The sequence below is a fragment of the Apis laboriosa genome, unplaced genomic scaffold (genome assembly GCF_014066325.1).
Source record: "Apis laboriosa isolate Shangri-la unplaced genomic scaffold, ASM1406632v1 scaffold40_cov151, whole genome shotgun sequence".
Taxonomy (NCBI): domain Eukaryota; kingdom Metazoa; phylum Arthropoda; class Insecta; order Hymenoptera; family Apidae; genus Apis; species Apis laboriosa.
Genome location: NW_025223180.1, coordinates 2,450,977 through 2,467,342, shown reverse-complemented (window position 1 = coordinate 2,467,342; position 16,366 = coordinate 2,450,977). Strand labels below are relative to the sequence as shown.

Sequence of the window (16,366 nt, the reverse complement as noted above, 5' to 3'; positions counted from 1 at the left end):
TTGTAGTAATAAAATATTCATGACAATATTACAAAAAAGAAGTATATGCACAAGAAAAGTTTGAAAAATTTTAATTTTTATAATAATAATAACATAATATTTTTTTTTAAATATTAAATATTAATTATACTATTATATATACTATTAAATATACTATTATATATATATTATATATATACTATTATATATATATTTTTTTTTTTAAAATGAAAATTTTTTTTTTAAATCTTAATTGTTTGGACTATTTGGTTCCTCCCATGGTCGTGGTATACGAACATTTTCCCAATTATCAATGTCCAAAGTCTATAATAATATTAAATTAAACATTATTATACTTTATATAATTTAATATATTGATATAATTGCAATATTTTGTTCAATAACAATAATAATATTATTTTTATAAATAAAAGAATAAGATGTATTATCATGCATTTTCATTCAATAATACATAATACACATTAATAAATCTTGTTTATCTTGTTATCTTAATTTTCTCTCTCATTGTTATTATTATTATGCATTTTAATATTTTTATTATTAATTTTTTGTTAATAATATTTAAAATAATTTTTACTCTTTAAAAAAATAAACTATATTCTTGAATACTCAATATTTATTTTAATATAATTTAATATATATATTTTATTTGATATATATATTTTAATTTAATAAATGTTTTTTAATTAAAGTCTCACTTACTTTTATTTTCTCATATTCCTCTTCAAGAGTACAAGATTTTTTCATTTCAATACCTTTTTTTTTTATTTCTATTTTGAAATCCTGTGATATAACTTTTGGATATTTATATCTAGAAAAATTGAAATAAATTTTTAAAATGTTATATTATTAAATATTAAAATATTTAAAACATACTTTAATTTTGTAAATTCTTGAATGAAAAATGAACCACCTATAACAAGTATCATAAATGGTAAAAACTGCCGAAATAATTTTGTTTCATAAAATCGTTTCATTATAGGTTATGTATATGCTATCACAAATTTGAATAATGAACTGCGAATGATACATTACAATTTCTAATATATTAAAATTGTATATTATAATTTTAATTTTAATTGATATATCAAATATTTCTTATTAATATTGTTACATCATAATATATCATAATATTGTTACATCATAAATAATATTCATATAAATTTATGATTTAAAATATAAATGTTTGCTTATATGTACATAATTTTATGCGTATTTTTTTTATATTCATTATTTATAATTATTTACTAAATTAATAAATATATATTATGATTAACATATTTTGAAGTAATGATATTATTATATTTAAGGATAAATATAAATATTAATGTTAATTAAATTATATATTTATTTCATGCTCATTTTTATTTATTTTTATATATATATTTTGATTTTTGTATATTAATCTAATAATTTATTTATACAATTTAATTGCAAAAAAAATTAATAATATAATAATATTTTTAGTTATGACAATTATATTTTTTGCTTAGTTTTTCGATGATTCAAATTGATTTTATTTGACCAATAAAAAGTCAGCGAAATATATCGATTTATATGGATCTTTTAAGTGAGAAATGTGAAAATAATAATGATTATAATTTTATTATCTTCACTTTATATAGTTAAATAAATTTACTAATATTATTCATTCGGTAATTAAAAGTTAAAATAATTCAAACGATTATTGACTCTAAAAAAACAAAATGATTTTAGTTTTAAATTTCACTACAGGTTAAGCTGACGTATAAGGTTTTAATTTTAATTTGAAAAATATTTCTGTCAGAAATATAAGAAATTTCAAAATGAACATTTTACCAGGAACGGCATCTCTGCTTGAAGAACTTGACAGTATGTATTTATGTTATCTAAATAACATTATAAATATTTCATTTGTTAGGTTATACCGGTATGTTATTATATTTTTACATTTAATCTTAAGTGCAATTTTTATAAAATAATTATATGCTATATAAAAAAATTTAATATAATATAAATAGACATTAACTTCTATTATCATAAAACTATTATTTAAACTGTTTTAATCAAAATTATATTTATATTTTTAAAATTTTTCATGAATTTCTAAATTTTCAGTAAAACTTAACACTTTGTTTATTTTAATATTTATTTCGATAAAAATTATTTTCATTGAGATATTGTATATAATTCTTGTTTAGAAAAACTTATGGTTTTACTAAGAGATGGCAGAACATTAATTGGATATCTCAGAAGTGTTGATCAATTTGCTAATATTGTGCTCCATCGTACAATTGAAAGAATTCATGTTGGTAAAGAATATGGAGATATCCCAAGAGGCATTTTTATTGTCAGAGGAGAAAATGTTGTTCTTTTGGGGGAAATAGTAATATCTTATATATAAAATTATATTATTTAAAAAAAAATTTTTTTTAGTAAAACATTACAATTATTATTATAGGACAGAGACAAAGAAAGGGATTTACCATTAACTGAAGTATCTGTTGATGATATCTTAGATGCACAAAGACGAGAACAAGAATTAAAACAAGATCAAAAGAGATTAATAAATAAAACTTTGAAGGAACGAGGTTTATCATATATTCCAGATATGGGTCATGATGATATGTTCTGACCCATATCGACATCATTAACTACTAATACTTTGTCATCCACATCTTCACGTAATTCTGAAATGTGTGATTCATGTTATACATCACTATCTTTCTGATAATATTTAGTGATGATAATTTGTAAAATATAACTATATTACATAATTGTGAAGATAAAAATAGTTATTAACTATGCCCAATAATTTCTTTATAAAACTATATTAGTACAATTGAAGTTTGACTTAAGCTATCAATAATATAAAAATTTATATAATTTACTTTTATTATATTAATCCTGTATTTATAATGTAGAAAATGTATGGACTATAATTGTATCATACTTTTAAAGATCTTTAAATTTCTGCTATATATAAATATTATATTTAAATGAAAACATTATAATTGATATATAGTCTTTATTGACTATATTAAATACATAAGTAAATATATTGATTATATTCACAGATTATATATTTCACTAATAATCATATATTTTTCTATGATCAGTTTTAAATGCTTTGTTTTATATAAAGAATTCTTGTTTGAATAATTTCCTTGTACTTCGAATTAAAAATAAAGATGAACCATTTGATTAAAAATTTGATTGAACATAAAAGATATCATGTGTAAATGTTACTTATGTATTAAATATTTAATAAATGTATAAAATATATTTTGTTAAAAATATATAAGATCATTTCATGATTTAAAATATTTTATTTAGAAAATCTAATATATTATATAAGATTTAATTCAAATAGTAATATATATTTATGATAAATAATTTAATATTATCATTCTTTGACAGTTATAGTTTTTTGTCTTCTTGTTTATATAATATTAAATATAATATTGTTTGAATGATACTAACTTATGAATGATATTAACTTATTTAGGTTTTTTACAATATTATATTGTATTTTGCTTTTACATATCAAATATAAAGATATGTTATATATTTAAATATATTAATGAAATGTACGATTTTTAAGTTATTGTATCTTCCTTTTCATTAAGTCTATTATAGAGTTAATAAAATTAAAATATTATTCATAAAAATCATAAAAAATGAATATATATATATATATATATATATTCATATTAAAAAAAAATGTTCTTTCGTATTATCTACAAAGAAATCACATAAATATATTACAAAATATATTTTAACTTTTTTTTTTTTGATTCCATATTGTTAAAATAATGCACTTAAACTTATAAAATGAAATGAATGTATTTATAATCATTGCATTTAATATGAACTCATTAATTTATTTTTTTAATATGAATTTATTAACTAATTTTAAATATAATTACAGTATTTTCGTTTATGCAAAAAAAGTTTATTCATATAATGAATAATTATAAATTAACAAAATATATGTAATATAATAATGTATAAATTTTTTAGAGCATTAAATATTACATCTTAGTACAAATTATTTATTATATAAATATTACGAATTCAAGTATATTACATATTTATCAATCTATTTTTATTATAAAAGCACAAAAGTAATGGAAATCCCCAAAAATCAATGACAATATATTTTAAAATTTTGTTTTAAAAACACAATTGAATAAACCTATCAATATTATAGATTTTTATGTTCATTTGTCTGTCTAAAATAAAAATTATTAAAATAAGTGTATATAAAGATATACAAGTGAACATATAAAACTTTTATATGTTTAAATATTATTTTAATTTTTGGGATATATTGTGATTATTTCACAATCAAAATGAAGTTTCTTGAAATGTATCTCTTATTTTTACCAAATTTAATGTTGATTCACTTAATTGCTTATGCCTGAAACCTTGTTCTTTTTTTTGATGTTTTAAATTTTTTGATGTTTTAAATTCCACTATTGATCTTTTAGAATCATTACGTTGTAAACTAGTTGCTCGTTTTCTTGGTGAGCTTGCCATTTCATCATTTTTTTCCAACGAATTGTTCGCACTATTCGTACTTCCAGAAACGATACCAGAAGTATCAGATTCTGGTTGATTTCCATTTAAACAACATAATAAGCTTTCAGAAAGACCATCTTCATTTAAAATGTTTAAATCAGATTCTGATTGTTCGAAGTCTCCTGTACGCGATGAAAAACTGAGATCAACAGGACTAGCAGTTAATACACTTCTAGACAATAAATATTCTCTAAATGTGCTTGTTATAGACATAGTACTTTGTTGTTTGATTGCATAACAATCATCAGTAATCGATGTAACAAATTTTTGTTTTTCTGTTGTACTTTTGTTTAAGTTTTCTTTATTTTCCAAGTCAATAATTTCATTATATGTAATTTCACTGTTTGTATTATTGAGTTTTTGAGATTCTTCTAGAATTGAAGTATAATTCATTGAACTAATAATATCAATATTTGATCTGTGTATGTTATTGGATACATTATATTGATTCCAACTGTTATTAACAGAAGCAAGATTACATAAATTTGATCCAGAAATCATCATTACTGGTTTTCTTGATCGTGGTGTCATCATTGTTTCCTGTAATCAATATAAAAAATTACTAATTCAAATTTATAATTATACATTACAAATATAAATAAATATTTAATTATTAAATAATAATAAAAATAAATAAAATATATTACAAAATATATTTTATACAATAATAGATGCAATAATAGAAGAAATAATATTATACATAAAATGCATATACCTGCATAGCTTTTGTCATTTTAGTAGCACTTTGTGTAATTGGACTCATGCTCTTATCATTATTAGTAATAGGAGTTAATATATAATCGTTAGTAACTAAGCTTTTACGTAATAAATTTGATGGTGTTGATGTATGCGCAACATACACATTCCAAAGTCTGTTCTTTACAACAGGAGATAAATGGACACATGCACTATCAATTTGAGATTCCAATTTTGAATGTTCCATTACTTTCTTATTGTCTTCAATATAATTTGTAATGGATGCCATGTTTCCATGAATTGTTTTTTGTGCTGTAATTATAGGTTCTGAATTCTGTCTAAATAATTCACTTTTACTAGTTTCATACAAAGTACTTTGGGAAGAATACATATCTGGTGGTTCACTAAGTTGTCTAGATATTCTAACAGTATTAATTGCAGTATTATTATCTTCAAATTCCTTGCTATTAAAATCTTGTAAAGATATATTTATATTACTTGGTTTTGAATTTATAGATTCATATGACCCTTTATTTGATTTATGTACAGGCCAATTATGATATTGATCATTCATTTGTTCCTTTATATTTATAAATTTCATTAGTACAGCCTTTCTTTTGTCTTTATAACTTTTTAATGTAGAAGTATTAAGACTACCAGTGCTATTACTAATATGTTTAGTGTGAAGAAAATTATCATTATTTGTATCATAATTTTCCATACTAAGTTCATCATCTGATTTACTAAATAAAACTTTTGTTTGAAGTAATGACTTTTCTAAATTCTGTATAATAACAAACATGCATATAAAATACATTAATTATAGATTGTTATAAATATTTATTATGCATTATAAAATTAATATGCTGTTATGAAATAAACAAATATTGATCATAGAAAATATTATGTTGTATATATCTTACCGATGATAATATATTTTCTTCACTATTAGATCTAGTAATATTGCAACCTATATTAATATCAAACTTTTTATGTCCCAAAATCTTTTTCTGAAATATATGTTTTTTAATTGAATCTCCAAGGCTCTTAGTTCGAAAGTACTTAACTTGTCTTGGTGTTCCTTGACCATTTTCCTTATTAAATTGTTTTACAAGTCTGCGTTTTTTAGCTGATTCTGGCATAGCTTGTATGTGAGCATAAAGTTGTGCTAATGCTGCCTGAGTATCTTGTGTAGAATTTGCTTTTGCTGTTAATTTATGATCCACAAAACTGAAAACTGTATGTGCTGTACCAGTTGTATCTTGTATAGATTCATTTAACTATAATAATAAATAATTATTTAATTAAACTATATATATAACAATTGTCTTGTAATTAAATTTAAGATATTATTAAAGATTTAGATAAAAAAACTTACATCTGTATTTTTAGGACTAAGTAATTTTCTTTCTTGTTCTACCCAATATGCTCTAATATCTGTAGCTAATTTTGGTGGAATTTCAAATAATTCATTTTCTTTTCTAATCATAAAAGCAACTAAACATGATAAATTTTGAGAATTAATATGTAAAGCTTCTGGTGATAATTTTCTTGGACACATTAAATGTGGAGTAAAAAGAGTAGCAAGAGTATCACAATTCATTTTATTATTAGATTCAAAACTAGCTGTTTTATTAAGAAGATTCAAAATATATTTAAGTAAAATTCTATTTATAGATGGTAGAAGCAATAAAAGTAATTGCAAAGATCTTAATAATCTAGCATCATTCCCACTTACATCAGAGCTACATAATTCTAAAATCAAGAATAATAAATTTTAAAATAACATAATTAAAATTAATTTAGTTAATTCCTTACCAGCAATTTGACAATGTGCAGGATAATGTAAATCTGATAACAATGGTTCTGGTAAATCAGCCAAAAACCCTTTTAATACTGATGCACAATCATGTACACTATATCGACCATCATTAAGATTTAATGGACTACCTTGATATAGTGCAATTTTTAAATCTTGTTGTCTTGTTAATTTACCAGTACGTCGAAATATACCTTCTTGAATAATATCTTTAAATTTCATTTAGATATAAAAATAAAAAAAAATAATTATTTAAATTTTATTAATAATTATTATACTTTTATAATATAAATTTTTATAATAAATAAATTTTTACTTACTTTGTTCTTTAGATAAATATTCTATTAACTGTTTCACTTGATTTATTCCATCTTCAGATAAACTAGCACCTTCAATTCCTTTTTGTAAATTAATTGTCGATTTAGGTTTTTTTGAAAAACTTAAGAGACCCCATTTTTTTAATTTCGTCTTTTCATTGATGCAGTCACTACTATAATATAATAATTAATTTTACAATTTATAAAATATATTTTATTTTGACAAACATACAACTTATAATATCAATGTTTAAATTCAAATTTAAATAATTTAAATAAATTATCTTACTCTTCGGTATTAAGATCTAATTCAAAAGATAAATGCATTTTGACGAGAGTGTGGAATTGTTCTGGATTGACTTTTCGCATTCTAAAAGCCAATTTACCATCCACACCATCGTTAAAATCTTCCATTGTTAATTCCATAATAATGATAATTTAAACACGTTCTGACATCTTTGAATTATTATGTACACGTTCGTTACCGTTTCGTTAACGGCGGTTACTTTCATTCTGAATGATTTGTTTTGATGTAAGATATTTATGCACCCATTATAAATTATCTTTTATAAAATAATTGAGAAATAATGTGAGACATAAAACATAATGCATTAATATTTTCATTCATTCGTAGTTCTCTTAAATACGTATTCAACCAGTACTCAATTATCCGGATTTATACAAAGTAATAACGGTTTTATAGTAACACAATACCAAATCTTATTCTTAGCACCATCTGGTGGTGATATTACACAAAATGTATAACATAAAAAAAGATGAACAATTTAATTAATTTTTTTAAATAATTTTTTTATATTTTTAAATTATGATGTATAAAAAAGTAGTTATTTTAAATAATTAAGTAAAGAAAACAAAAAAGATTAATAAGAAATTGATATCATTTTTTGAACACATGAATTTGTAAAATAAATATAAACAAGAAAAGCAAATGGATAGATATAGGATAGAAATATTGAAATCAGCGCCATCTTCACAGTATCGTAAATGAAACACAGAAAAAAAGGATAGAAAATAGTAGAAGAAGAATAAAAATAGGATAAGAATTGACTGGCAATGCCATCTCTCGAGTACCAAAGATATCTTTTTTTAGAATAAAATAAAATAAAACTCAAGAGATGGCATTGATCCTCAATTTTTACTCTATATCTTGTTTTAAAAAAAAAAAATCTTTAATATTTAAGAGATGTCGCTGTTATTCAATTCTTTATATTTTATTCAATTCTTAATCTATCTTCCTCTCATTGTTTTCTGTCCTTTTTTTCTATGTTTTATTTATGATATCCTGAAGATGATACTGATTTTTATATTTTTACTTTCTGTCTTTCTTATTTAAGTTATTTGCTTTCCTTGTCCATATTTATTCTTGGTTCATAACCATAAAGAACGTCTATTAAATATATCTTTTATTATTTTTTTTAAATTTACATTATATTTAAAATAATTATAAAATAATAATGTATAATTTTGTAAAAAATATAAATATTGCATTCTTAACTTAAAATGTATAATAATTTTTTAAAATACTTCGATATATAATGTGAATATTTTAATACGAACCATCACTCATAATACAACTCATAATATTCATGAATATTCATAATATTTATAAATAGTTATAATATTGAAATATTATAAAAATATAGGACGCTAGTAATTAAATTTTAAAAAAGAATTTATATTTTTATATAGCCATATTTTATTTTCAAAATATATAATATAAATAATAAATATATAAATATTCCTGAAAGAACATGATAAAATGTCAAAATGTTTACTAAAATAGTTTATTTTGTAATACTTTATATATATTTTATATATACATATATTTGATAAAATATTTTGTGTTCAATTTTTTTATTCATAAAAATTTAAAATTTAAAAATTTAGATAAAAAAATAATTTGTAACATGTATATACAATAAAAATATAAATATAGTCAAATATTAAATGATTCTGCATGTATCATAAATACTGATATAATTACTAATAAAATTTTTTTATACTATAAATTATCTATTTCCATTGCTGGATTATCATAAGATCTCTTTGATTCTATGTTTTCTTTTTCACTTTCTTGTGCCCATTTTTGTTTTTCACCAGATGCATATAAACCATATATTATAGCTCCTATTAAATAAATTGCACCAGCAATGATAAAAACTATTCTCCATTCTTCAGGACTCTGTAAAAAAATTTCTTTATTATTAAAGTTTTTAGTTTAGTTGAAGATAAATATTTTATTATAATTAAAACTCACTTTGTTTTGAACAATATATCCAGTAATAATAGGACTTACAACTCCAGGTAATGTGGCAAAAGTATTTCCTATTCCCATAAGCACACTTGCATGCTTAGGAGCAATATCTAAATGATTTACTCTGTATAATAAAACAATAAAAACAATTTATAGAATGATTATGTATAAAAAATTTTTTTTTCTTTTTTAATAATAATATTTATATTTTATATAATATTTTTTTATATTATAAATAATAAATAATAGTATTTTTTCTTATTCCTTATTTATTTTTCTTCTATTTATATTTTTATATGAAATTTAAAAAAAATTACCCAAAACCAGACCATGCAAAGCCACCAAGACCAACAGCTATAGTGATAGAAATAACAACTCCTGCTGTTGTTGAAATAAAACCTGTACAGGTCATAAATATAGTTTGAAATAAAAAAGCCCCGCAATTAAATAATTTACGCACCTAAAACATAATAAGTATGATAATATTTTTTTTTTCATATTTTCATTGTATAAAAAATAAAATTGAACAAAATTTGAAAACAATAAACTAATATGGTCACTTTAGAATATTTTTAATATTAACAAGAGAAAAAGAAAAGTTTTAAAATTTATAACCGACCTGCGTAGTCGTTAAAATTTTTTTCACTCTTAAATAATCTGCTAAGTGCCCAGAAAATTGAACAACGAAAGTCATAGCTAAATATGGTAATGCAGATAAAAATCCAGTTTTATCCAATTTAAAATCAAGTACATCTAAAAATAAATTATTTAAATGTAATTTATATCGTTGAATATGCTTATTTAACTAATCATTTTATTAAATAACCAAAATTCAATTAACCATTCATAAATGTTGGTAACTGAGTAAGCATAGTATAGAAACCCCAATTTTCGCTAAAATGAGCTACGATAATTGCCCAAACTGGTGGAGATGTAAGCATAGCTTTCCATGGATGTTTAATTTTCTATGAAAGAGTTATAAAAATTATTGATAATAATTTATAAAAGCGAAAAACTAAAAAAACAATATAATTATATAATTTAAAAAAAAAATTATTTAAATTTTTTAATTCTTCATAATAAGTAAAATTGATAATAAAAATAAAAATTAATAATATTGTAATTAGTTTTTTTTTAACATTTACTTCTTCTTTTAAATTTCCAAGGCTATTTTTAATATATTCAAGTTCAGCTTTTGAAATAGATTTATCGTCCTCTGGTCTATCCTTGATGACTATCCACCAATAAAAAAACCAAATAAGACCAGCTCCTCCAAAACCATAAAAAACAGAAGGCCAACCAAGATATTCAGTCATCAATCCCGCAACTGGCATGGCAAATACAGTTCCAAAAAAACTTCCAGAGAATGTAATGGTTGCTAATTTTGATCTTTCCAATGGTGGTGCCCATTGTGCCCATATTGCATGTATACAAGGATATGTTACACCCTGAATTCAAATTATTACCTTCTATGATATATTGTACCTATTTTATAACATATTAAATATACATATGTTTGAAAGAAATTTCATAATTATTCTAATTTTTTTTAAATAATAATTATAGATTTATTTATTAAATAAAATAATTTAAATAATTAAAAATTAAATATCGTCTACCTCACAAATTCCTTCTATAATTCGCAAAGCGAGCAAAATGTAAACGCTCACTTTAACTAAAGGTGGTGTGATAATTGTAAGAAAAGCAGTAATTGCAATTCCAAAACCAAAAACTTTTTTTCCGCCAATACGTGTGCTAAGCAATCCTCCAAGTAATTGAGTACTTATATATCCATAGAAAAAGGAACTTAAAACTAATCCTTGTGTTTTTGAATCCCAGTCGAATTCTTTTTCCTGTAAATGCATTTTAAAATTAAAATTTATTATCTATTATAGTATATTTTTTTTTTTTTAAGCTTCCAAAAATTTATGATGAATTGTAAATATTGAAAAATCGTAAATAAATAATTTATTGAATATAACACATAGAAAATATGATAACACAGCATTAAAAGATAAGAGATAAGAGAAAATTTTCATTTTAATTGCATTAATATATTATTATTAATCCATTAACTTACTGAATTTATGATGATAACAATGTTAAAATTTGTTATCAAATTTTTGTTAATTTATTTATCTTTATTTTTATAATATTCCCAATATGATGTAAATACTAAGTAACATAATTTTGATAAAATTTGAAATTTAAAATTTTTATATTGTAAGCAAAATAAAATAATTATAGTAAATTATATATATATATATATATATCTTATAATTATAATAAAAACAAAAAAAATTTATAAGAAATAATAACAAAAATTTGATCTTAAACCAATTAAAATTTAATTCAAACTTACAAAATATTCATTTCCATTTTCATCAATTTTACGAATCTCCGCAGTCATCGCAACAATGGCTACACTTAAATTTACTCGAAGAATATAAGATGTAAAACATCCGAGAAATGTTAATATTGCGACTACATATCTTCTTTTTTTCCAAAATTTCCAGGAAGATACAAGTTCATCTTCGTATTTAACGCTAAAGGATTATCAATATATAAATGTTAATATATATATATCGCATTAAATAAATATAATTTCTATAATTTTTAAATAATAAAAAATTTTCTTAAATAAAAAAATATTTTTTAAATTAATTATTATTATTTAAATATGAAACATTATGTATTAATGTATTAAATTTATACATTTGAATTCTTTGAATAAACAAAGATAAACAAAAACAATTCATCAATTTTATTGCAATGGGATAATTAGTTGCAATACTCACGTTCCATAGTCAGTATCTTTGCCAGACTCAATCGATTTTTTTCTCTCCATCGTTTCCTGAAAGATTACTGATTTTAAATGAAATTCAGAGAAATCTAATAAATTATGACAAAGTTATAAAAGAATTATGATACATATCTCTATTTACATGCTTACAAACCAGATAAAATCTTAAAAAATATGTAATAATGTGTTTCCAATTAAATATTATCAAGGTTAAGATAAGATTTTTTTAATTATATTGTTCGTATTAGAAAAATTTATTATGAATGTAATAATTCATTTTTAAATTTTTCAATTTATTAATACAAACATTATATAATAATAAATAATAGACTTAAAGTAATGCATAGAATTAAAGTAATACATATAATTATATGTATAATTATATAAATTTTAGCTATTAAAAATATCGAAAAAAAGATTACTATTATCAATGACCTATATATTTGTATTACGTATGTACTTACAAATAGCATACTTCGAAAGTAGAAAGTTCCGCACTAAGCAGACAATATACAAAGAAAACGATGCAAATCAATTTATGTTATTTCATTAGAAATATAATAATAAAAAAAAAAGACAAATGTTTAAATTTTAAATGAAATAATAAGAATCATAATATATTATCATAATAATATTTTTGTTTGTTCAAAACTAAAAACGAATTATTATTAGAAAATAACAATCATTTTATCACTTATAATTTCAAATTCATTTTTCCTTTTCATTCGCAAGAGACAATAAAATAGAAACCATATTGCAGTGTCGTGCATATTAATTGAAAATATCGTAATAAATTCAAATTATTTTAACAATTATAATTCAAACAATTATTGTATTTTTATATTTTATGATACCTCATTTGAATAGAAAATTAATTTTTCAAGTATACTGATATATATAAACATTCTATTGATATATTCACAAAGCTTTTATACAGTAAATATTAGCGACAACCTGTTACGCAAAGCAACAGTTGTGATAACATATGTATATTTCCGTCAATATAATCAAATTTAACAGTTAAGTAATTTTTAACATTTTATCATATTTGAGGTAAATATATTCTCTAAAACATATTATATTACAAACGTGTATATTTTATTACATACCTGCATGTAAATTACTACATTTGAAAAATTCAAGAATATATCCATTTTTTTTTTTGTTTAAAATAATACTAGATATCAAATTATAAAAACATGTATTCATAATTCAAATTAAAGTTTTATTATTAAATGAAAAAATGAAAATTATTTTGCAAATTGGTACAAGTAAAATTTACAACTATTTTAAATACATTTTCTAATTTTATGTGATTAAAAAATAATTGATAATTACATCTTTTTTTATTAATACATATTTAAAATCGATAATAATATACATTAATATTATTATAATTTTATTTAATTTTATTTTGATTTATATTTATGCACAAGTTATTCATAAATGATAAATTGAAAATTCAAAAATGTCAATGAAATATAATTGTGATCTAATCATGATATGAACGATAGGATTATACTTGTATCTGTAGATTATTGATCGTACTTCATTCCTACATTCACTTTCATTTCCTACATTCTATTTCAAAACTTTATAAAAAAATTATTGAATATACGTTTATATAAAATTTATCGATAACAAGAAATAATTGAATATTCATGGATTTAATCTTCACTTAGATTGTATATATATATTTATATTATAAGTGATTGAAATCTTATATGTAATCTTATAAATATAAACAAATGTCAATAAAAAAATTTTATTGTATGACATGTAAGACTTTATCTTTATTTTTTAAAAAAAGTATTTTACTCGATCAAAATATTGATTCGATGAATAATTTTATTACGTTAGATAAAATTAATTTAGTGTATTACCGAAGTTCAATTAGATTACTGGAATTGATTATGGATTATAAATTTAAAATTCCTCTTATACAATTAGAATATTTCACAAATTATAAAGAAATTGATTAAATTTAAGTGATATTACTAAATGATAAATAATAAAGAAAAATAGAAATAAATAAATCTTATTAAAATATTTGAAATTTTAAAATTTTATAAGAAAATTTGATAGAAGAATTAAATTATAACATTATTGTATTATAAACTAATGTTCTTTAAATCATAATTGTTATAATTAATATTTTATTATAAATACATTTCCATATTGTATATTATATGTTTTCCAAATAATTTAGAGAATCTCAATATCACGAAGAACAAAAGAAATTTCATGAATTATAAACTAAAGTGAGTCATATTGCATATCTACATGTCAAGTCGTAATATCGTAGTTAATGAATTATGCATTGTAGTATGGTAACTCATAAAAATGATTTTTATTAGACAATTTAAATATAAATATAGATATTCATAGCATTAAAATTTAAGTATTTTAATATAGTAATATACTTTTTGTTATTCAAATATAAAATATATAATAATTTTTTTTATTATATAAAATATACATTGGAATTTTCTAAAATAATTCATTAAATCATTCGATATCTTTATACAAAGATTTATAAATATATATATATAAAATATCATTACAATATCTGTAGAAAGTCTCAAGGAAATCCAGTTCATGAAAGAGAACAGCACAACAGGACATTTAATTAATAAAAAAATCGAAATGGCATTTGATTAAAGATAATCTAAAACCGGATAAAAATTGAATGTTTTTCAAATTTAATAGTTTTATTTTTTTTTAATAGTTTTATTTAAAAATTTACTTATCGTAATTTCACTAATATTAATCTTAATCTAATATAACTTTATAAATATTATATTATATATTATATATTATAATATATAATATATTATATATTATAATATAAATAAACTTTTCTTATACCTTTGTTAATAACAATTTAAATTTAATTAAAAATATATTTATAATAATTTTTTTTCTTATATATAATTATATATAATATTTTATACTTTAAATATTATAAAATGTTATATTGAATTTTAAATAATTTTATTTATTTCAATTATAAAAAATTAATATCGAATCAATAATCATTTAATTTTAAAAAAATAATACTTTCTTCTCATTATATACAAATTAAATTTATTTTCATATTTGAATTATAATTATTTACTTACTGTTTTTAATCTTTCTAAATAAATCCATAAACGTCACAAAAATTTCACTTATCACTTATTTACAAATTTACAATGTAAAAAAAATAAAAATCATATTATCATATAATTATAATATTAGTAAAAAATTACAAAATATGTTTGTAACATTACTTAAGAACTAATAAGAAATTCCGCAATGGTATACGTTAAATGGCCATAAGCAACTGTTTGAAATAAACGGAAATGTTAAGTGGGTAAGTAGTGAACTGTACAGGTAAAGTTGAATATATAGAAGGCTGGAAATTGTTCTTTGCGAGGCACCAATCACAATATCGTATTGCACTTGTAACAGTTCGAATATTATGCAATATTTTCGACATTATGCAATAATTCATAAATATTTCTTTATTTCCGGTAATTCCGTTAGTAGCATTTGACACTTTTTGAATTGTTTTACATAAAATATTCTATATAAATATTTCATTTTTTTTTAAATAATTGATAATTTCAGAAAAAATATTTCTACATATTTATAAAATTTAAATTATTAAAAATGTATGGTTTTTTACATTTTTCTACATTTTTTATTTTTATAATATATTAAAAATTAATTATAATTATATTATTTCTATTATTATAATAATTGTTATTATTTTTCTATTTTCTATTTTATATATTATTATTTGATTTAAAAAACTATTTAATTCACAATAGAATTATAAAAGAAAAAAAAAATAAATTTTTATTTCGATATATATTATTTAAATTGTGCAAATTATTTAAATTGTTTTT

General features: G+C 20.2%; 4 protein-coding genes across 5 annotated transcripts; 1 reads left to right on the top strand and 3 right to left on the bottom strand.

Annotated features, from left to right (window-relative positions):
- Nucleotides 1-111: 111 nt before the first annotated feature.
- On the bottom strand, nt 112-1,079 carry LOC122715853 (cytochrome c oxidase assembly protein COX16 homolog, mitochondrial). Its single transcript, XM_043938378.1, has 3 exons — nt 877-1,079; nt 703-811; nt 112-303 (listed from the first exon to the last, which is right to left on the bottom strand). Exons 1-3 carry the CDS (start codon nt 975-977, stop codon nt 229-231), a joined length of 285 nt encoding a protein of 94 aa, XP_043794313.1. The 5' UTR covers nt 978-1,079; the 3' UTR covers nt 112-228.
- Nucleotides 809-2,915, top strand: LOC122715852 (U6 snRNA-associated Sm-like protein LSm1). 2 transcript variants are annotated; one of them, XM_043938377.1, is made up of 4 exons: nt 809-934; nt 1,735-1,851; nt 2,181-2,365; nt 2,441-2,915. In XM_043938377.1, exons 2-4 carry the CDS (start codon nt 1,806-1,808, stop codon nt 2,612-2,614), a joined length of 405 nt encoding a protein of 134 aa, XP_043794312.1. In that variant the 5' UTR covers nt 809-934; nt 1,735-1,805; the 3' UTR covers nt 2,615-2,915. The 2 variants fall into 2 exon arrangements, with proteins under 2 accessions (XP_043794312.1, XP_043794311.1); XM_043938376.1 differs by lacking the exon at nt 809-934 and adding an exon at nt 1,596-1,655 and having other exon boundaries at nt 2,441-2,914.
- A 1,255-nt stretch (nt 2,916-4,170) lies between these two features.
- LOC122715773 (rho GTPase-activating protein 24-like) lies at nt 4,171-8,086 on the bottom strand. The gene is made up of 7 exons (XM_043938211.1): nt 7,685-8,086; nt 7,399-7,568; nt 7,078-7,287; nt 6,638-7,014; nt 6,183-6,539; nt 5,279-6,043; nt 4,171-5,103 (listed from the first exon to the last, which is right to left on the bottom strand). The coding sequence occupies exons 1-7, from the start codon at nt 7,819-7,821 to the stop codon at nt 4,330-4,332; spliced, it is 2,790 nt and encodes a 929-aa protein (XP_043794146.1). The 5' UTR covers nt 7,822-8,086; the 3' UTR covers nt 4,171-4,329.
- A 1,142-nt stretch (nt 8,087-9,228) lies between these two features.
- Nucleotides 9,229-15,818, bottom strand: LOC122715786 (vesicular glutamate transporter 2). The gene is made up of 10 exons (XM_043938236.1): nt 15,596-15,818; nt 12,469-12,524; nt 12,033-12,216; nt 11,290-11,523; nt 10,816-11,118; nt 10,512-10,635; nt 10,290-10,423; nt 9,988-10,130; nt 9,674-9,794; nt 9,229-9,598 (listed from the first exon to the last, which is right to left on the bottom strand). Exons 2-10 carry the CDS (start codon nt 12,516-12,518, stop codon nt 9,419-9,421), a joined length of 1,473 nt encoding a protein of 490 aa, XP_043794171.1. The 5' UTR covers nt 12,519-12,524; nt 15,596-15,818; the 3' UTR covers nt 9,229-9,418.
- Between the last annotated feature and the right edge of the window lie 548 nt (nt 15,819-16,366).